The following is a 22,308-nucleotide window of genomic DNA, read 5'->3' as shown; positions in this document are numbered from 1 at the left end:
TATCAACACCAAAAACCATACCCAATTAAACACCTGTCACCACCCAACCCACTGCATAGCCCAGAAACTTGACGTCTCCACCTCCCTTGCACAACCACAACATCCCCATTCACAACAGATTCCCACAAAGCCAATAATTCCATTTGAAAAAAATTAAAAACCAGAGAGTGACATTTTGGGGAAAAAAAAAATCAAGGGATGAAGAATTTGGATTCTTGAAAATAGAAGAAGATTAATGGTGGGTCTGCCACCTTTAGAAATGTTTCTTCCCCAATTAATAGGCTACTGCGTTTCCCTCTTTCATCGCCTCATCCAACTGTGAGCAATCCAATAGGACCCCATCATCATCCTAATCATCCCCATCTTGTTCGTTTTGTTGATGTGGGTCAGAATCTGATAGCCTTAATTTGGGGCAAAGTGGGATGATAGGAAGGAGAAGAGGCATGGTTGTGTTTGTGGACAGCACGGCCTAAGCTGTGTGGTTTGGGGAGGTAGGCAAATGGGGTTAAGGAGGATTGTAGGTGGTGAGGTGATGAGGAGAGGAAAAAGAGAAGATATTTGTGGTTTTCTCAAATATTTTATTAGTTTATAGTTAATTAATTATTTTAGCTTAAATTTTATTTATTAATTGTTTATATCTATTATGATGTTATTATCTAGTTTTTTTTAATAGAATTTTATTATTGTTTTAATTATTTTTTTAGAACATAAATTAATAAAAATACACTTGAAAATAGCATTATTCTAAAAAAAGATATTAAAAAGCCTTAAAAAAAATATCAGAATCCTGAATTAAATTCAAATATTACAATATTTATTTTTTAGTCCGATATAACACTAAACATAAGTCTTCACTATTTTTACAACTTAGTTCAACGCAACATCAAATGTAGGTTGGTACTTAATCCAGCTTAATCCAATCCAAATTAATCCAAAATAATCCCAAAATTTAATTCAGTCCATAACAGTTCGCCATACCAAACGAGAAAAAGAAAAAAAAAAAAAAACAAGAGTCAGTCAAATACTCCACAAAACAATGCGTGAGCGGAGAGACTGACCAAAACGGCGTCGAGCTTAAACAAATAGAACCTAACGTAACCTATTAAACCCCCATCCCTCTTCCCTCCACAACTCGCATTCCAAAGCCAGCGGGCCCCACCAGCGTTTAGGAATCTTACGGCCCAATAAAGCATCTTTCCTTGATCCACCAAAGAAAGAACCACTCTAACCTACTCTCCCCCCCACCCAACCTAACCGTGCACCCACCTCAGTTCTCTAATCCCAACCTGCGGGACGCACCTACAGGCTCATCACCTACCCTTCAAAATCACCACCACACAATCGTAACCGTCCATCTGTTTGACTCGACAAGTTAAAACAACGCCAGCGTGGCGGAGAATCTCGACACGAAGGCGGAATTAAATTTAAAATTAAACCCCGTTAAATGCGGTTTGAGGGAGGCCCGCTACCCGCGTATATATATAACGGCCCACCACAGCGCCAGTTAAAGCCTCTGCGAGCGGAAAATTCAGAGAAGAAGGAAATCGCAAAGTTCGGGTTGAGATCCGGCGAGCCTCGTCGGGTTTCGCCCATCCAACTTGGAATAGTTACTTCGGAGCCTCGAACCAACGGTCTTTCCCTTCTCGTCTCTTCTCTTCTCTTCTCTTTGAGTTCGCAAAATGAAGGCGTCGGGAACACTGGTGGCGTCGGTGGTTGCCGCTTCCACCATGGCTCTTACGACGTCGTCTTCGTCCAACCAGGTATGCACATGAATGCTGCAAATTTTTCATATTTTTTTCTCTGTGAAGATTGAAATTGGTGATTGGATCTACCAATTTCTCTGCTTCGGTGAACTTCGATTCACGAAAAGTGAGTAAAAATCCCATCTTTAATCTAATCTACATGATAATTGTGTTTGGTTAGAGGGTTTCTTCTGCGCTGGTGAAGAACGGTGCACAAAACTGTCAAACGGCGTCGGATAAGGAGAAATTCGAGCCGAGATTCGACGGGTTGAGGTTCATTGAGACGTTGGTGACAGCGCATAGGTGATGGTTGAGACGTTAGTGACAGCGCATAGGTGATGGTTGGCGCGGAGCTCTTAATTAATTGTAAGCCCGTGATTAGAATTCAATCAGAGACAAATTTCTTTCCTTTTTCTTCTCTCTTCTTCTCCGAAGTTGAAGACTTTTTTGGTGGTGATTGTTAATTGGGTCATTCTCAGTCTGGTGTTTATGTTCTCAATCTCGTAATTACCATTTAATCTCATAATTATCAAGTGAGAAGCTCTCGTCTTTTCCTTAAAAATATGGTCATAGGAATCTTCGGGATTCCGGTGCATGTCACAAGGTCTGGCCTTTGTTTGTATTTCGTTGTAAATTGTCGGTAGCAAATTGGTTTGCTTGCGGACGAAATTATTTGGAATTGTATAAAACACATTTTGCCAGCCTTTTAGTCATCATAATCATATGCTAATTAATTCTTAAATTTGCCTCAGAAGAAAGGATTTTATCAGTTGTTTTTGGTCAAATAACCCAACGTGTTGGGTTTGCTCACCTGCCCTGTTTCAATTTTAAATTATTTTTTGCTGTTGCTTAAGACTTGCTTAGCCTATCATTATTCTTTAACCCAGAAGTCAAAAGAAATGTTCTTCATGTGAAATAGACAACCCTTTGGTTAAAACTTGTATACCTTGTTTTTCGTGAAGAACTAGGGAAACATGGAGACTTCCCAATACCCTGCGTATTCTAAGATGGGTCCTAAAAGCACGGGCCAGCTATTAGGGAAGATCCCATTGTATTTTTTATTTTATTTTTGAAAGGAAGCTTCCTTTTTTTTTTTTTTTTTTAAGATTGAAAAAGGAAGCTTCCTTAAGGAAATGAACATAGGGCGAAATTTCATTACTTTCTCAACCCTTCAATTTATTTTAAATTTATGCGATCATTGGATGCCACAAAAGTTTGTATACAAAAATCATGTGGTCCATTGAACTCTATGACGCGATGCCTTGAAAATTACACATTAAATAACTCCTAAAAAGGAAGAGTTAAATTTACGAATTTCTTTTGACATTAAGAAGAAAAATACCAATCAAACCACACGAGTATGTGTGAAATTGTGTAACAAGATGTAGTGAACACTCGTGTACTTTTACAATCTAACAAAAGAAAAATACTAGTGACAAGCAACGGTCCACGCATTTGTTTAGGCAGAAAACGTATGGCCACAAGTAGGGGGCGAGCTCTTGGCTGAATGTCATTATAGCAGCAGTGCCTTCGTTTAGTGGAAAACTACGGGGCCAATGGATTGAGGGAAGACAAAAAGTACAAATTATGAAGCAGGAATATTCAATATTTAATTTCCTAGAAGAAGAGGGGTTGAGAAAATACAAATAAAAATGTGAACACCACCATATCATAATCATTTGTTGAAACGCACGTCTTAAAAAATCTTGAAAATCATGTTCATGACAGACAGCGCTGCTTCTAGTCCCACGTCGTTTTCTTGCAATTGACTAGTAGTGTGGTGTGGGTCGTGTCTTGTGTTGTATTATTATTATTCCTGTTTTCCTAATCAGAAGCTTCTGTTGTAGTTTGCTTCTCTAAAAAAACACAAAAACACAAATCCTATAAAAGGCAAACAAGAAATCATGTTACTTGTGACTAAAGGCGTGTTTGCAGCAGCAAGTCCATTGATCTTTAAAACGTTCTTCATTAGGCTACTTGACTGTTTTATGTAGTAGAAAAGGATTTGCACTGAAAACAGTGAACACAATAATAATGAAAATGAGAAAATAATCAAACTGAATACGACTTGACGAATGATGATGGAGATAATTGAAGTGGACAAATGGAGATTTGAAAGGTGTAACGGAGTCAATGAACACTTACAACATTTGTAGCCGTTATCTTTATCAAAATGCCATGAGTTAAGTTTGTATAAATTTCCTCCTCGCCCTACCGAGCATTCATCTTCCTCAGCTGCAATTATGGACGATCACGATGATAAAGATTGTTGCTTCAGCCACGTCCGTGCGTAATTTAATATATAAATGCAACTTGGGAACGTTTTTTAAGGTACCAAGAAACGAACCACCGTCCATTTTAGGCAACCCCACAACTGCATAGAGTCAATAAAATCTCAAGAAAACTACTTCAACTGTGCAGTTTGATTGCTCCACAAAATATCTGGATGTCGTTTTGTACCTTGTCTGCTTCCTATGCAGGAACCCTCCCCATCAAAAGCCCCACCAACACCAAGCCATGCACTCTAAACCACACGATTAGCACTCCAGATTGTGTCGTTTCCGCCGCTTGATTGAAGAAAACATCTTCAGCTGCTGCTGCTGCTCTGTTCCAATGAACATTAGGTGCACTGAATGGCCTCACGTTTGTGGAATATCCCCGAGGGATGCAAAAACCACACGTGATCATACTTTAGGTTTGGAAGCCCAACCGCTGCCTTTCTGACACGTGTACTGGCACAATAATGTAGGTGGCAAGTACAAATCCCCACTTCCCCAGTGACCATTTCGCACCAACACCCACACTCTCAGCTGGCTGTTTGAGTGAGACTCGGACACTCAGAGAGAGAGAGAGAGAGAGAGTGTTACAGGTGCTTTGTCAACTTGAAACTTGGTAAGAAACTTGACTAATACCATTAAACATTAAATATTTTTGCAAATGATTTAAATTTGGTATGATCAGTTCCGAAATTTGCTCTTATCTTGATAAGTTTTAGTACTTAAAACCAACGTTCAGAGTTTTTCTCAATTGGTTGTGTTTTCATATTTTTAGTGCAGAGTAAATGCAAGTGTAAAGGAAAACACTTTGGTGTCTGATTTGATAATCATTTCTTTGGGTATATGTTGCTTGAGTGATCTATGATCCTATGAGCCTCAAAGTCTTAAATTTTGATTGATCAGCAATTTTGGCCATCTTTTCTTTGAGTAATCTCTCACCCCTATGCGCCTGATCGTCTTTGATTTTGCTTGATCATCTTGTTCTGTATTTTGGTTAATTTCTGTGGCTTAGAGGCTCAACTTTTAAAATTTTATTTTTTAGTTTGAGTGATCTCTGTGAGCTTCAGAGTCTACAATTTTGCTTGATCATCTTTTTTGGGTTTCTGTTCTTTGAGTAATCTCTCACCCCTGTGAGCCTGAAAGTCTTTGGTTTTGCTTGATCATCTTGTTCTGTATTTTGGTTAATTTCTGTGGCTTAGAGGCACAACTTTTTAAATTTTATTTTTATGTTTCTAATTTTATAAGATTTGTTTGGTTATGTGTTTCAGAGCGAGGTTATCAGATATGTCGACTTTGGCAGCCTCACACTTTGTATCAAGGACTTCCCATGTAAATGGAGGTTCAGGATCAGAAACCAGAACAAACTTGGGTCAGATGGGCCTCTGGAACCAGCCAATGACTCACAATGGGCTAAGGTCTTTGAGCAACTTGGATATGCTTCGAATCAGAACCCGTCCTATTGCAGTTCCTAGGCAAGCCATGAAGAAAGCTGACAAGACCGAGGGTGATCAGTGTGTGGGGAAGATTGTATGTGGGACAGGCATGAACTTGGTCTTTGTGGGGGCTGAAGTTGGTCCATGGAGCAAAACTGGTGGTCTTGGGGATGTTCTTGGAGGCCTCCCACCGGCTATGGCGGTTTGTGACTTACTTGAGTTTGATCCATGTTTTTCATTTCTCTGGTTTAGTTTGACTGATTTTTGTGCCTGATGATTGATTTCTAGGCTAACGGGCACCGTGTTATGACCGTGTCTCCACGCTATGATCAATATAAAGATGCATGGGATACTAGTGTACTGGTTGAGGTAAGTCTTGCATTTAGTATATGCCTCTTTAACTTTAAGAATCTAATGTTGTTTCTGGGCTTCTTTCTTATTTAGCGAGTGATGTATGTTTAGGAAAATGTGCCTCAAATGATCAGAAGTTTTGATTATGCAGATAGAAGTTGGTGGTAAAATTGAAACCGTTCGCTTCTTCCATTGCTACAAGCGCGGTGTTGATCGTGTCTTTGTGGATCACCCATTGTTCCTTGAGAGGGTATGAATATTCTCTTTATTGTCTAAGGCCATATGTTTCTAGATTATTGTATGAATGAAGGTTCAATTAGGTCTTTGACTGATGCTTGGCTTTCTGGATATGGAGGTATGGGGCAAAACTGGATCCAAAATCTATGGTCCCAAGACAGGAGTGGATTACAAGGACAACCAATTGCGCTTCAGCTTGTTGTGCAAGGCATGTCATGCTCTTTTCTTTCATTTTCTTTTTCTAACTTGTCTAGAACAATTAATTTTCCTGTTGTGATGACTCACATATGAATAAAGTTGAATTATGAATTAGTCTTTTTGTGAACTTTCAGGCTGCTCTGGAGGCTCCAAGGGTTCTTAATTTGAACAGCAACGAATACTTCTCTGGACCATACGGTGTGCATCTCACTCTTTTTCTTTAAAAAAGAGTATGATTTATTCAAGAAATAGCATATTATTAAGGATGTATCCTTGGCTACCTCATTGCAGGAGAGGATGTTGTATTTGTTGCTAATGATTGGCACACTGCTCTTATTCCTTGCTACTTAAAAACCATCTACAAGCCAAGGGGTCTTTACAAAAATGCCAAGGTAAGGTGCCCTGAGTTTGAAGAGCATTATTTTACATGAAAACTGTAATAATGCTTGATAAATGAATGGCAGGTTGCATTTTGCATCCACAACATAGCTTACCAGGGCAGATTTGCCTTTTCGGACTTCTCACTGGTTGATTTGCCGGACCAACTTAGGGGTTCTTTTGACTTCATTGATGGGTATATATTACACATTTGATGTAGCAACTATATTAAGGGCTCAAAAGTTTACTTTGTGGATTTGGCAAAATTTTCCTCTTTCTGAATGTTTGGTTAAATTTGCAGGTATAACAAGCCTGTGAAGGGAAGGAAAATCAATTGGATGAAGGCTGGAATATTGGAATCAGACAGGGTTGTGACTGTGAGCCCATACTATGCCCAAGAACTTATTTCTGGAGAAGACAAAGGTGTGGAATTAGATAACATCATCCGTAAGACCGGAATCACTGGTATTGTAAATGGCATGGACGTTCAAGAGTGGAACCCAGCCAGAGACAAGTACTTGGATGTCAAATATGATAACACAACTGTAAGTAAATCCTAAGGGTTTTCAATACCTTGACATGGCTGGCAGGAATTTTTTTGTACTGATCAGAATTGTATGTCCAGGTACTGGATGCAAAGCCTCTATTGAAGGAGGCCCTTCAAGCAGAAGTTGGGCTGCCAGTTGATAAGGACATCCCGGTGATAGGCTTCATCGGTAGGCTGGAGGAGCAGAAAGGTTCAGACATTCTAGTAGAAGCCATCTCGAAATTCATTGGAGAGGAAGTACAAATAATAATCCTTGTAAGTATCTGATGAATCAGCTTTCTTTACCCTGTTGCTGTCAGCAGTAGGCATAGATGTGAGTTTGATGGAAGGATGCTGTTTCTATTAGGGAACTGGCAAGAAGAATATGGAGACGCAGATCAAACAGCTGGAGATCAAATATCCGGGCAAGGCTGTAGGAGTGGCAAAATTCAATGTGCCATTAGCCCACATGATTATTGGTGGTTCTGATTTTATGTTGATCCCAAGTAGATTTGAACCATGTGGTCTCATTCAGCTGCATGCTATGCGATATGGAACGGTAAGGAGCTAGATTTGTACATCAACAACCAATGTCTTAAACTATCAGTCACTTCCTCTAATTATGCTGAATGCAATATCTTTAGGTGCCTATTGTTGCCTCAACCGGTGGACTTGTTGACACTGTCAAAGAAGGCTTTACAGGATTTCAGATGGGAGCTTTCAACGTCGAAGTAAGTCAATGACTTGCTTTGCATCTGTGACGTCACACAATTGCACTACTTTTTTATATTCCTTTGTTCCACTTATCTTCAAAATAATGAATGATGTGTTTTGGTGGGTTGTTTTAGTGCGAGGAAGTTGACCCAGCAGATGTGACTGCAATTGCTACTACTGTCAAGAGAGCTCTTGCAGCATACGGTACTCCTGCGTTAAATGAGATGATCCAGAATTGCATGGCCCAAGATCTTTCGTGGAAGGTTCGTACGATACTCAATTGCTAAGCAGCTAGTTCTCTCATAAATTTTGAGTTTAATGTTGCTTGGTTTGCAATTAACCGTGTCGGATCGAATGCAGGGACCTTCAAAACAATGGGAAAAGATGCTTTTGAGCCTGGAAGTTGCCGGTGGCGAACCTGGAATTGAAGGGGAAGAGATTGCTCCCCTTGCCAAGGAAAATGTTCCCACTCCCTGAGCATTGAGTTTCTAGTATAATATTAACCTGTAAGTGAGCTAACTTCCACCGGTGGTAGCCGCTATTGGTTCTTAATCTCCAGCTTCATGTGAGAGCCATATGCTTTTGGTGGAAATCTAAGCTTTTCTATAATCAACTAAGTGTGAGGGTGAAAAATGATCTTCAAGTTGTGCATAATTTAATGAATCTGACACTTATTTGCTGTGGTTATGAAGACCTGAAGAACAAGTTTGTTTTTCTTGCCTAGTCTTGTACTTTTAATATATATTGCAAGTAAACAAAATAAAATTTATAGTATTGCAGAAAAATAAATTATTATTATTACATTTTTTTTTTTCTGTTTTGGTTTTCGTAGGGTTTTTCTCCCCTCCTTATTCTTCTCGTTGCTGGTGTGATTGTCGAAAACAAAAACAAGAAATTGAGCAAAGTCTATAACTCGGATTGAGAAAATGAAAGATTTGAGTTGGCATTTTTGACCTAGAAGGTGAAGGAGATACTAATAAGAAACCTCGCTATCAAATAAGGGTGGTGATTTTCCCAGTCCCCTTTTATCCATCTACACCCCCTTTTGTATTTTTAATACTTTTTACTATAAGATAAAAGGTTAAGTGAATAAAAGATGAGTGAGAACATACAATTTAAAAAAAATTTAGTGTAAGTTGATAAAAAGGGAGTGAGAAAATCAATTCCCGCAAATAACATATAACTAATACAACAAGAATACCATTTTCAAACATAAGGTGCATACCAAACGAGAATAATTGATCAATTTCCAGCAATTAACAAAAATGTCGGCTAAGATAGCAAGATGGTGACATTTCACTTCGTCTTTATAGCAATGCTGCCAATGCAGCTCCAAGTTGACAAGGTTATAATTGGTTAAGAGAATTTTATGTATCTTTCAGTCTGCAAAATGGAGACGAAGATACTCAAATTAGCTTACGGATACCCGAAAAAAACAAAAGGGTGTATGACCGAAAACTAGAATAATTATAATAGCAATAACGATCACCATGAGCGTGCGGTAAAGAAAAAATGATTATACAAAGCAGAAAACCCACAAAATCAAAAGTAATAACAAAAGGCAGCATGGTGGAAGTCAGAATAATAGTAAATTATGACTCAAGTAATCAATCCAATTGCTCCAAATGATGCTCTAGGTGGGAGTTTTCGTAATTCTTATCATACATATGGACAAAAACAGATAAACCATGAAAATTGATACGCACACAAAATGATTAGTTCAAATTTTTTTAGTATAAGCGATTGGGGATGGGCTATACAAATATTTATTGGGCGTTTGAGATTTCAAACACCTGTCCACATGGATGGAAGTAGAAGAGCTCAACCAATTGATACCCGATGGGCAATAATTAGTTTAACTTTAAGAGATGCTCAACTTGACAACTCAACATCTAGCTAGTAATTAAATATATCCCTAAGATTAATTAAATGCATGTTCATGGTTGAGAAAAGACATTTGATTTACGTACCAGTGACACATGTGTGCGGACTTTAGAGCTACATTTTCATTTTTGTTGCATTGAATATGAAGCAAGAGTTGAGACATGAGATAAGCGAGAAGATATTTGTTCTTGCAGCCAGAAACGGCGAAAGGTTGATTCACACAGCTTTGTTTTTGCTCACCTTTGCTTGGCATGCATGCCACGTATCTGGTGCTGTATGGCAATGGCTCTGCCGTTTTTCTTGAACCATGAGAAAACCAACATAACAGCCCAACAGCGCCTCCTCATGAAAAAGAGGCGAAAAGAGAAAGGGTCAATAGAAAATAAAGCAGAGTTTGTGAGTTGCCCAGCCTACCCTTCCTCCTTCACAAAAATTAAAATAATAAAAAAGCTCCCAGATTTGAGTGGATTGGGAATGGTGATCATGTGAAGCTTGTCGGACAACAGTAACTGGACCCCACTCAAAACCCATCACCACCGCAGCATCAATCATAGCATTCAAGTGAAGGAAGAATCAAAACTCACTCACACCAAATCACACCAAATCACATTTCTTAGCATGACACTGTAAACATAGAGAGACCCTTTTATTCCCTTTGGTCCCCATTGTAGTTTCTACCCCTAAACCTGCCTCTGTGCCGTCCCTACAAGCCCTAAATATCTACCCAGTACCAACCAAATTCAAAGCTCACATTTTGTATCCTCTCTCTCTCTCTCTCTCGCAAACCCATAGCTTTCACAGTTGCGTGCCTACATTGGGCATTTGACCTATAACCCATTGTCCCAGCTCATTTCTGAATTCTGAGAGTGAGGGAGTGATTCTAAGAGCTCTATATACAGTGGTCACTCTCTCTCCTCACTGTTGGCCAATTTGGAGCTGCTGCAGCTTCTACATTTCTGCTTAATTCCCTTTTGCAGTCTCCAAGCTGAGCACCAAAAATGGCGACCAGCACTAGCTTCAGCTGCTGCTCTTCACTATTCTTATCAATTCTAATCATTTCAGGCACTGATAAATAAAACCCTGCTCCTCATCCTCCAATTTAGCTTCAAAGCTTTGATCTTTTTACTCTTTTTGAATTTTGGTTAACTAATTACAGCATTATCTCTGTTTTTGTGTTTTTGTTTTCAAAAGGGTTTGTGTTTGCTGAAATGGTGAATTCAATGGGGATAAACTACGGCCAAATCGCCAACAACTTACCTTCGCCGGACGACGTTGTTCCGTTGGTGAAGTCCATCGGCATCTCCAAGATCAAGCTGTACGACGCCGATCCCAAAGTCCTCAAGGCCTTCGCCAACACCGGCGTCCAGTTCATAGTAGGCCTCGGTAACGAGTACCTCACCAAGGTCCAAGACCCGGCCCAGGCCCAAAACTGGGTCAAGTCCAACGTTCAGGCCCACTTACCCGCCACCAACATCACCTGCATCTTCGTCGGCAACGAGGTCCTCACCTTCAACGACACGTCGTTGAGCAACAATCTCCTCCCCGCCATGCAAAGCGTCCACGCCGCCCTCGTCTCTCTCAACCTCGACAAGCAAGTCACCGTCACCACCGCCCATTCCCTCTCCATTCTCGAGACCTCGTTCCCGCCGTCGGCCGGAGCTTTCCGGCGAGATCTGACCGGCTGCATCACTCCGATCCTCAACTTCCACTCCAAAACGGGCTCGCCGTTCTTGATCAATGCCTACCCCTACTTCGCCTACAAGTCAAATCCTAAGCAGGTGCCTCTGGACTACGTCCTCTTCCAGCCCAACTCCGGCTCGCTCGATTCGGGCACCAATCTCCACTACGACAACATGCTCTTCGCTCAGATCGACGCCGTTTACTCCGCCCTAGCTGCGCTAGGGTTTAAGAAGCTTCCGGTTCACATCTCCGAGACCGGTTGGCCGTCGAAGGGCGACGAGGACGAAGCCGGAGCGACGCCGGAGAACGCGAAGAAGTACAACGGGAATCTGATCAAGCTCATCTGCCAGAAGAAGGGCACGCCGCTGAGGCCCGGGTCGGATCTCAACATCTACGTCTTCGCTTTGTTCAATGAGAACATGAAACCTGGCCCGACTTCCGAGAGGAACTTCGGGCTTTTCAAACCCGACGGGTCGCCCGCGTACTCAATCGGGCTGTCGGTGAGCAACAGCTCCTTTGGTAACGGTAACTTGAGTTCGAATTCGGGTTCGGGTTCGGGAGGGTTGGTGAATCCGATTACTCCCTCTCCGCCGGGAACTTCCAGTTCTGGCTACTTGGCAATTTCCTCCGCCGCGGTCACGGCAAGTCCTTCATTTTTACTGTTTACTGTTTTCCTGTTTTACTGTGTTAAGCAGCTGAGTTTTTAGTGGACCAGATGTCCAACGGATATTGGTCATTCAGTGTTGATAAGATTTTGGATGATTTAATTACTTGCGAGACAGTGGTGTCCGTTGGGTTTGATTGGGACAAATTTAATAGGGCATTTCGTGGAAAACGACGTCGGCTTACCTGTACATGTGCCAGCATACAGTCGCTTAATTTAGATGTTTTTCGGTTTAATTTTTGCTATTTTGGGTTGTTTAGTTCTGATTTGTGTTTGTTTTATCAGGAGAGATGCCATGTGATTGGTTTGATTCCCATGTTAGTGGTCTTCTTGTTGATGAAACATGTCCTTTGAAGTTAGGGAAAAAGCTCAGAGCGATAAGTGCTCAAGCCTTTTAATCAGAAATCAAGATGTGAATGGACGGTGGAAAAGATAGAGGAAAAAAAAAAAAAAAAAAAAAAAGAGGCTACTTGGGAATTAGGAAAAAAAAAGGTGAAACTCTGTTCCTTTGCTCATAACCCACTTTTATTGTGAATCACCATCATCATCACACGTCATCATAACATTTATGAAATCTAGAATTTTACCATACTTTTATCTGTTTGTCAATGCATTGTGAACTTATGCATCAACGGTCACCTCCATAACCTGCCTGTATAAAATTTGATTGTTACATAAAATTCCCAATGGACCCCACACCTTGATGCATTTTTCTTAATGATCCATCAGCATGTCTCTGGTAAGTTAAAAGGGTGTGGGGTTCACTGAGGAAAGTGATGATGGTGGGTGGCCTTTAATAACTCTTTTTGGTTGGCAGTGGCATCTCAAATGGTACCAAACTTATTTAACAAGTCTTTAACTTTTCTTTCTTTTGTTTGGCTTTTGCAGGAGAATTATTTTCATTGTCTTAATAACTCTAGTGATTAGGGAGAGAGGTGTTAGTTTAATGCTGCTGCTGATGAGGACGTCTGGAAGGAGGCAGTCTAGAGAGAGAGAGAGAGTTATTGATTTATTTGATCACTTTTGTATTTGTTTAAGTATGCATCTGTGTCATCTTAGATTGTGTTGTTACTCTGTATGGACAATATCTTACCTTCTCTATTCAAGATTCTTGCAGAAAATTAAAAAAGACAAAAAAGCCATATAAGCTCTGATGATTCACAATCCACTTAAGCTTGTCACATGAGGATCAATCAATAGCCAAAAGTAAAGATGCCTCCACCTAAAGAAACCCAAAAAAAAAGGCAATTTCAGCATGTTAATCTGTAAAGGCTAGGGGTAAAAAACACAAGGTTCTTTCAACTTTCCACCAATTTTGTCTCTGATTCTATTACAGTGTTTTTCGTACAGTACAGATCTGTCCTGTCTCGACATCTTACACTGCACTGCCATAATAAACATAGAACATCTTACAGAAGTTCTAAAATAATTTGCTACTCTTCCCAACAAATAAGAAGCAGAGTCAGGTGGATGTTTGAAGAAATCTTTACCCGAGGAAATCTAATGGATAAATGGCTACCAAAATTTCTTTTCCTTTTCCCTTAAAAAATATTGTATGAGATGGCGAACACATTCCTAGTACCAACAACCATGTCATGCAGCCCCTCGTACTACGGCTTTAGTCCATGCCAGTATCGTGCAATCTGTACCTTCAACCTGCCGATTGCCAGGTCCGATTAGCCAAGTAAAACAACAAAGCTCACCATTCCTCGACCAAGTCAGCTTAACCTATAGGAAGCTTCAAAACCCTATAATAGGAGGATGCACTCAATTGATGTCGTCAAGATTCCATATGAGTCCCTGATGACTCGGCCTCTCCAATCTTTTGTCCACTTTTAACTCTCCGATAAAATAGCACATAGGCAGCCGAAGTCTTGATGTCAGTTTCATTGACTGGAGAAACATGACTGTCATCGAAATGGTACCATCTGTTCTCATCAATCAACTGCAAGATTGGCAAACAAGATAACTTTATCTCAACAGACAATATTTTAAAGAGGCCTACAATATCATTGTAATATCATATAACTATGGAATACCGCTAATTTTTTGCCATTAGCCAGTGATTGAAATATGAATCACAAAGCCTACAGTATCATTGTAACACTAGCAGTAGCAGGGGGGAAGATGTCATCAACTAGCCGATCTCAGCCAGTAGGGCACCATTCAAACCCAGAAAAGATGAGATGTATCAGAGTTTTACCTTTGCATATGCAGTGTAGTGCCCACCACCTAGACCACCGTAATGGTTGCTAATGGCATATAGCTCATATAAATGAGGTTTTCCATCCTTGTTCATGACATATTGACTCAAATCAAGATTATGTATTGGGAAAGTCACTAGCGTATCAAGTTTATTCTTTGAGTATCTGCTATATGAGAACCGTTTCAGGTGAAAAACAAGAACCTCTGGCAACATCCACAAATCTAGTTTCTTTGTAGCTTGTCTATGTTCCTTGCACTTAGGACAGTACCTGTATTGCAAAATTCAAGAGCATACGTCAAAATATTGCCTATGATGATACCCACTTGCCTGAAAATTTAAAATAATGCCATATCAGAAGCCATTAAATTGGTAGAAGTACACTACCACATATCATCAGGTCCTAGAGGTTCTTCCTTCAGAAATGCCTCCAAGCATGTAAATAAGGAAATAGCTTCTTGCCGAGTTTTCTTTGCGGTAAACCCATTCTTGTGTACCTCAGGTAGATCCTTGAGGTAGCAAGCATCATATACTTCATCTTCTTGATTAGTCCAGTCCAGAAAAATCTTTATGGGTTTACCAGAACTAATGGACATATACTTTTCAATTGGTTTGCAGCTCGAACCCCTTTCATCAGCTAAAAATAGATGGAAGGACAACTCGCCACTAGATGTTTCCTCTAGTTCTATGTTGTCCATGGGCCTCGAGTTGTGGCTGTTTGATGCTTCATCAATGCCTTCTGAAACTAATCCATTTTCTTTTATGCTGTTAAGCTTAACTGCTCTCTTCAAAGGTGACAGAATTCTGGAGACAGCTCTATCAATATCAACTCCATTTAATTTGTCTTCTCCTAGATAAGCAACCAATGGTGTTCCAAAAAGCTTTCTCTGACCCTTTAGAGAATCTGATGTAGATCTGGAAATTGACAAGAGCTTTGGTTAAAATTTCAGCCAAAAAGGGGGGAAAAAAAAACAAAAGCAATAATGATAAAAGAGCTTATCCAATGGAATATATGCAGCAACTAGGCAATTAAGTGTGTATGGTTGAGGAAGATCCTCTTTCTCTTTCTACTCAGCCAAAGAAAAAGGCAACATGTATGAAGGCTAAGAATGACCTATCTACCAGGGCCTACATGAACCTCATTTTCAGAAGGATGCGATTAAAAAATAAGGGGTTCCATGGGCCTCCAATTTCAATGAAATCAACATTTTGTGGCAGGCTCATACACATCCTTTAAACCTCACAATCACAGGGTCGAAACAAAGTTCACACTTTGACAAGTTTACCTACAAGCAAATCCAACCGCTACAGATTAAGGAAAGCAAACTTACTTTTCCTGCCATCGATAAATGATTTCAAGTCTGGTTTTGAAAGCCGCTTCTTCTTTAGAATATCGATAAGCCACAATGCGGTCATCATTCTTAATTGACGACAATGGTTCAGAAAGGTTGTCTAAATATTTATAAATTCGATGTTCATATACCTGAAATAGAAGTGTTAGACTACTATTGTACACAAAAACCTAACTTATTAGAAAATGCGCCAACAACATGTTTCAAACTAACATCCCTCCAACTCAATGTGCAACCCCAATCCTGCATGTAGAGAAACATATGCATGCAGCCTTAATCCGAAGTGCAGAAAGTTAAATGGAGAATGATGAGGGATGAGACTACCTAGCCCAAAAACTTAACTAATAGGGAATGCTGGAATGAGCAAACAAATCATATCAAATCAAACTAACAAAAAGGTACAGTTCTACAGAATAAATAAATAAATGACAGAGAGAGGAAAATTATAAGTCAGTGAACTCAATATTACCTCAGCAAGCATAAGGCTTTCATCACTCTTCAAGCAGCATGCAGTACCCAATGCATCAAGAAGATCCTTAATGCAGCGATCTTTTATCAAAGTTACAGTGTATGGCATTGGAAGACCACGTCCATCACCATAAACCACAGTCACCGTCATTGACCGAGTGACAGTTGAAGGTAGAGGCAATGATAAGTACATAAAAGGGTCAAAAGTAATTGAAATCTTGCTGCAAACTGGGCATACCAACGTCGATTTATATTGACCCTGGACATTAGTTAAACCAGATTTTGATTTCAAATAACCAAAGATAAACCTTGTACATTCAACAAAAATGCCTCAACTATGAATTACATTACTCTAGAAGCCCACCATAAAGAAGAAAAGTGAGCACTAAACAACATGCAACTCACAAAATTACTCTTGAAACAAACAAATACCAAGCTAAATATAAAAAGGCAAGTAAATTTCGATACAATTTGATAAAAAATTGACCATAAGAATCCAATTTAAAGGCACCAAGATGTTAGCATAAGCAATATAGGATTATAGAAGAGCAAAAAGGCGGGCGTTTAAGGTTCTAGAAATCTAAAGGACCTAGCACTCCTTAAAAGCTGGAATCAGCCATCCCCCTCAAGCTTTGAACCTCTTTAAATTATCTGTTTCCAAATTTATACAGGTCCTGTATAGACCCTTTATTCTTGTATGCATCTTCCGTAGGTGCCATTTCAATGAATGTGTGCATGTGTATTTGAAAGCAACAATAGCAGAAAGTTTAGATGCGATTTAGTACACTTGCAAGTTGCCATGTAATAAGGACTAGAAACTCAACTACAAGAAAAAGTAGATGAACGATAAATATAGCAACACACAAGATGCACACATTATATGATACAACAATAACAGTCAAAAGATTTCTTACCTGGCAAACATCCACAATCAATGAATCATTTCGGGCCCTGTGATTTTTCCAACATTCATCTGCGACTTCCTCATCTGGACGACCATCTGAATCCTTTGTTTCAATGTACGGCTTATTTTTGACACGATTCAAATCTTCATGTAGGCCATCCAGTAGGAAAGCAAGAAGTTCCTACAAAGAAGAATTCATCATTCAGAGCAAATACAATAATCAGGTAGCTTATTATAAATACCCCTAGAAAATTATTCTAGATGGCTTTAGAAGACTTAGTGAAATGATAATAAAAACTGTAACAAGCTGTAACAAGCATTAGAGAATAGCATAATGTTACATGTACTAAAGAGAAGACATTGAAGAAAAAAGACAGTACTAACTTGAGAATCATGCTGATTATAGCCGCTGAACTGAGGAGCAAATCGAGCAAGTTTTCCCTTGAATGCACGTGGCGCAATTGTTGTTCGTCCTGAGGACCACAATTTCCTCAACAACTCACCAAAGGCAAGAGCAAGCTCACCCTGCCACGACATATGTTTGAAATTTCAGGGGAGAAAAGTAGCAAAGCAATCAGTGTTCAAGACTATCCATGTGGAACAAGTGTGAGGCAAAGATAGCCACTTACATGCATTCCTAGGGGATTTTCTGTGTTGATCTCATCTGAGTAATCTTGCAAGAAATACTCAACAAGAGGAGGTGTGTGGACTAAACACTGGATAGAACTATTCATAAAACAAGTATTTCCGAGATTCTGCAATCCTGCCAAACCTCCCCTATCTCCTTTTTTCATTGGATTATAAACATAACATTTATCATCTGTATCTGCTGATGCTGAGCTGCTTAAGGCACTTCCCTGAGGCAAATTATAACTATAATCCATTGAATGACCATTCGACAAGGTAGGCCCCCCTGCAATGGTCATAGATGACCTTGATGGTTCTATGGGTACTAATGCTAACTCATTTCCTGTTGAGTCCATAGAAAATTGAGAAGAATGATTTCCATCAACTTGCACCTCAAGAAGAATCTGCACAGAAAAGCATAGATCAATAGACTCACTACAGACAAATCAAAATAATCACCAAAACTGACTGATCTGAAGGTCCTCCTGAAAAAAGTAAAAAGTCCAAAACAAGGACTGTGCAAAAATAACCAGGCATCATATTTGTACTTAAAGTTGCAGCATAATCAGTAATAAGTAGGCAACCAAACACAACTTAGCCCATAGTTCCTACCAGAATCAAAATTTCTTGAAAATAAGTCCTGTTCAAAAGGAAAAACTCAGGATTTCTTAAGTTGGCATACTGTAACAATCAAAAGAGTCTTGATGTCTCTGAAATAAGTATGGAATTCTATGAAACAGTATTATTGGTCTTTCTAGTACTTTTAAGCTTGTTTCCTACTAAAACAAAAGAACTTTTTTTACCATATGTGGATAATTAAGTTGGAAGCACTTTGTGGCCAGGGGCAAGGCAAACCCCGAGCGGGGATTAATCCCTCCCTTCAGGTGTGGGGACACCTCATGGTATTTACCCAAAAAAAAGAACTTATTGGCATGCAGGTAATTATAAATTATTACAAGTAAAAGATAAAATCATAGCTGGAGATGCACAATCATGTATTTCAACTACCAAAGAATATTCTAATTAATGATCAATAACACAGAAGCACTCACTTCTTGATCCATCTGCAAATTCAATTGCTCCAGGGTTTGGTTGGAAGCATCCAATAATGTATGCTTCTGCATATTGAAGTAGTCCCAGATACGGGCCTATGATTGAAAGTTATAAACGTCAAACAAGACAACGTAACATAACTAAATGGTAACTAAAGTATAAAACTCAAGCCCAAAAGAAAGAAAGGGGGGAAAACTAACTATATAAATGTACCTTTTGTTGCTCGATTCCTCGAAGTGTGCACACCACCTTGTAAAGCTCTTGCACAGAAGCCTGAAACAGAGTAAGTTTGTTAGAACCTTCATTATCTACATATGGAGTCATCACATCTATGCCAGCCACAAGATTACATACGTCCAAGAATGGAAAAATTAAAACCACACCAAAGATTAACCTAAATGCTTGCATTAGAAAAATCAAAACAAAGACATCTGAACTCTTGAACTCAATGCTTCTAAGTCAATCAGAGGGGAAACCTGTTAGAAAGAAAAGCTTAGATGAAAAGAACTTAAAGCTCAAACAGAGATAACACAACAGGTTTATAGTACTACATCTTAAAACTTTCCAGGTAATCCTCTCAGAAACAGAAGCACCACATCAACAGTATTTTATTTATAGAAAAATAAAATACAAGATAGATTGACACATTCATGAACGAGAAGGATAGGTCATCAACAAAATACAATAAAGATTGCTTCGAACCACACTACACCTTCAGACAAATAAAAACAACGCAAATGCAACTCTAAATGGCAATCCCCTCTTAAACATCATTCTCTACAAGCAATTAAAACAATCTAAAAAATACTTCTCATGGACATAAATGCATGGAGGAAAAAAAAACAAAAGGATGATTGTTGTACCTTTTTGCTTAACCATATAACTGTCTGGCTGTTGTCTCTAGAATCAAAAAACTTAAGGCACAATGGGTAGACCTCCACCATCAAATTCTTGTGAACGTCACCCTGAGAAATCAACTTTCTTGGTAACACTGGACCTCCTTTGTACCTGTAAGATTTGTAGAAAATAACTGAAACAAAATTGGAGGAAAAATGAAAAGATCATTGCACCCCTTTTTGTATTGCAGTTTACTATCTAACATGGATATCAAGCACATGCTGTGTACATTTTAAAAGAAAATACAAGCAGAAGGATCATACAAGCGAGAGTGGTTCTATGAAAAAAGAAATAATTAATTACCAATCGGAAAGCTTTTCCCAAACTTCTTGAGAAACTAAGACATAGTCACGCTCTTCCACCAGCATTCTATGAAGCTGTAAATCAGTGCCCTCAGATTCATTTACAACTATATCAGAATTATCGATTGGTCCAGGTCTAGCTACAATCTTTGATGAGAGCAGATCCATTTGTTGGGATTCCGAATACCACTCATCATTTAGACGTTCTCCAGTGCCTTGCTCAACATACTTCTTCCAGCTTGAGTACCACCTGGACAAACAGTAGAAACTAGTTACAAACATGCAAAACACCAACAGCGGGTAGCCCAACAGTACAGCCAAGAAGTCTTCAAAGTAGTGCACCCATGCAAAGTAGTATAGGTTCTTACTTGTGCAGGTCACACTAAATTTTTTCTACAAAAGCGGAAAGAAAATTTTGCCTTATTCAAACTAAACCAGCTACCGGCCATACCGATACAAACCAATGTCACAATGAATGTATTCAAACATAAATATTATTGTAAAAGCACGAGACTAATTAATGCTCCCATGAGAAAACAACCATTGTTTGCGATAAAAGAAAAGGAATGCCATCAACAGTCTCTTAACAAAAGGCAGTTTTCAGGACAAAGCTACGATCAGTAAAAAAGAGAGACTGATTTCCTAAGAAGTTATAAACAAAAAAGAAATCTAATTCAGAATACCCAATTGCCCACTACAGAAGCATAGCATAGATGCATATTATTGGCTTAGAAAGCACGTAAAGCCCACCAGAAGCTGAATTCCCAGAACCAACCAAAGAAATACGATGCCAAAACACTTGTTAAAGTATTGAACATCACAAAGATGGTAGTCCATGCAAAGATAAAACCTTTGCAGTGAATTCAATCAAAAAGGAAAAAGACCTGTTAGAAACAACGTAGAACAAGTTGCCTTCTTTGACATTGGCTTCGGATTTGCGGGCCAATTCGTCGATGATCCGTTTCTCCTCCTCTGGTGTGTGCGGTAGGCAGCTTGCTCCGTTCTCCATCATGAAACCCGAATCCGCAATCGTCATGATTGACGATGACGATTCACACGACCTAACCCAACAGATTAATTCAACTAAGTAAAAAATCAATTAAACACAAAAGAGATCACAAATTCAAATCTAAACCAATTCAATCCCGACCCCAATCGAACGAAATTGAAAGTAAAAGTTACAAAATCAGAAAGCGAAATTGAGGAACTGGACGAACCTTCAAGTTCAATGGAAATGGAGGGAGAGAGATCGCGGGGCAGAGGTGAGAATGTACGGAGAGAAGAACCGTTAGAGAGAGAGAGGGGTGAGGAACCCTAGATTGCAGTTGAAGGTAGGTGGGGAGAAGACGTTGTTGGGTTGGGAGGTAATGGTAATTGATCTGGAGACTGGGAGAGACAAAAGCCAGAGAAGTCTCTTACCGTCCTTTTCAACGATCTGTTGTCTTTTCTTTTCTGGGTTAACTACATAAAACCCCCGAAACTTTTAGAGTCATTTCAAATTAGTACCCGAATGTTAAAATCTTGCAAAATGATACCCAAAACTCAAACAAAATCTACACAAAAGCCTCTCCGTCAATAAACCGTTAGTCATTCTGCTAAATGCTTGTGTGGCTGATGTGGGCCCCAATTTTTCTGCTGACGTGGCTCCACGTGGAAAACCTACATATGAAAATAAGTTGTTGCCAAAAATCCAGTCATGCAACTATTTTAGCTGTCTCAAACATGAACTCTAAACCTAAATCTCATCAAAAGCTAAAATTCAATTGAATAGGGATTAGGATCAGTCTTCTTTTCTGTTTTTAGTATAGGGATTAGGATTACTTTCCTGTAGCCATATTGATTGATCAGGTCATTATAAATACAAGCATTGTAATTCAGACTCAGATGGATTTTATCTGCGCGTCTTTTAATTGATTCTCTGTCTTCTTAACCCTAACCGTAATCTCTCTTTCTCTTCTTCTTCTTCTTCTTCTTCTTCTAATCTAATTGTTCTGTGTCTGTCTGTCTGTCCATTAATTCCTTCCTCTATTTGCTATTTGCTATCATCATCTGTTATATCGATCAGATGGAGCGTCGGAATAAATCCAAAGCGGCGGTTGAAGATGTTGAGCTCCATGACAAGTTATTGCAAATCCAAAAAGCTCTAGCCGCCATTGCCTTCCAACAAACCCAACTGACGGAGGAGCTTCGGCTTCTACTCGACAATAGGACTAGTACTAGTGCTGCTAATCCCACGGAGGAGCATGCATCAATGATCCAGACGACGGTAAATAATCCGGGGCCGGGGGAAGCTAGGTCTGTGTTTTTAGTGTGGTGGTTTCTTACCCCCGTCTCCATACAATATATGAAGTAAAATTATTCAAACACACATCTAGTACTAGTACAGGAGGAGGAGAAGTTGATGAACCCCCAGTACCAC

General features: G+C 39.4%; 3 protein-coding genes and 2 long non-coding RNA genes across 6 annotated transcripts; 3 read left to right on the top strand and 2 right to left on the bottom strand.

Moving 5' to 3' along the window:
* The first annotated feature begins 1,083 nt into the window (after positions 1-1,083).
* LOC110758891 (uncharacterized) lies at positions 1,084-2,484 on the top strand. Its single transcript, XR_015835817.1, has 2 exons — positions 1,084-1,760; positions 1,924-2,484. It is a non-coding gene; the product is annotated as an uncharacterized LOC110758891 (long non-coding RNA).
* A 1,986-nt stretch (positions 2,485-4,470) lies between these two features.
* Positions 4,471-8,658, top strand: LOC110758897 (granule-bound starch synthase 1, chloroplastic/amyloplastic). The gene is made up of 14 exons (XM_021960859.2): positions 4,471-4,634; positions 5,287-5,653; positions 5,740-5,820; positions 5,954-6,052; positions 6,158-6,247; positions 6,372-6,435; positions 6,529-6,629; positions 6,702-6,811; positions 6,917-7,160; positions 7,241-7,417; positions 7,509-7,700; positions 7,786-7,872; positions 7,990-8,118; positions 8,216-8,658. The coding sequence occupies exons 2-14, from the start codon at positions 5,303-5,305 to the stop codon at positions 8,330-8,332; spliced, it is 1,842 nt and encodes a 613-aa protein (XP_021816551.1). The 5' UTR covers positions 4,471-4,634; positions 5,287-5,302; the 3' UTR covers positions 8,333-8,658.
* A 333-nt stretch (positions 8,659-8,991) lies between these two features.
* Positions 8,992-9,955, bottom strand: LOC148294543 (uncharacterized). Its single transcript, XR_015835935.1, has 2 exons — positions 9,826-9,955; positions 8,992-9,238 (listed from the first exon to the last, which is right to left on the bottom strand). It is a non-coding gene; the product is annotated as an uncharacterized LOC148294543 (long non-coding RNA).
* A 498-nt stretch (positions 9,956-10,453) lies between these two features.
* On the top strand, positions 10,454-13,189 carry LOC110758898 (Glycosyl hydrolase superfamily protein). 2 transcript variants are annotated; one of them, XR_015835934.1, is made up of 4 exons: positions 10,454-10,801; positions 10,931-12,060; positions 12,369-12,575; positions 12,972-13,189. XR_015835934.1 is itself a non-coding variant. In XM_088253273.1 (3 exons), exons 1-3 carry the CDS (start codon positions 10,738-10,740, stop codon positions 12,435-12,437), a joined length of 1,263 nt encoding a protein of 420 aa, XP_088109399.1. In that variant the 5' UTR covers positions 10,454-10,737; the 3' UTR covers positions 12,438-12,678. The 2 variants fall into 2 exon arrangements, 1 of the variants encoding a protein (XP_088109399.1); XM_088253273.1 differs by lacking the exon at positions 12,972-13,189 and having other exon boundaries at positions 12,369-12,678.
* Positions 13,190-13,356: 167 nt separating this feature from the next.
* LOC110758896 (ubiquitin carboxyl-terminal hydrolase 9-like) lies at positions 13,357-21,300 on the bottom strand. The gene is made up of 14 exons (XM_021960857.2): positions 21,107-21,300; positions 20,774-20,950; positions 19,891-20,139; positions 19,554-19,698; positions 18,904-18,963; positions 18,690-18,785; positions 17,640-18,041; positions 17,395-17,535; positions 17,021-17,191; positions 16,108-16,365; positions 15,618-15,769; positions 14,674-15,201; positions 14,287-14,557; positions 13,357-14,028 (listed from the first exon to the last, which is right to left on the bottom strand). Exons 2-14 carry the CDS (start codon positions 20,923-20,925, stop codon positions 13,864-13,866), a joined length of 2,790 nt encoding a protein of 929 aa, XP_021816549.2. The 5' UTR covers positions 20,926-20,950; positions 21,107-21,300; the 3' UTR covers positions 13,357-13,863.
* Positions 21,301-22,308: the final 1,008 nt, after the last annotated feature.

The sequence above is a fragment of the Prunus avium genome, chromosome 5, assembly GCF_965620075.1.
Source record: "Prunus avium chromosome 5, drPruAviu1.hap1.1, whole genome shotgun sequence".
Lineage (NCBI taxonomy): Eukaryota > Viridiplantae > Streptophyta > Magnoliopsida > Rosales > Rosaceae > Prunus > Prunus avium.
Note: the sequence above shows the minus strand (reverse complement) of the source record. Positions and strands in the feature narration are given on the sequence as shown.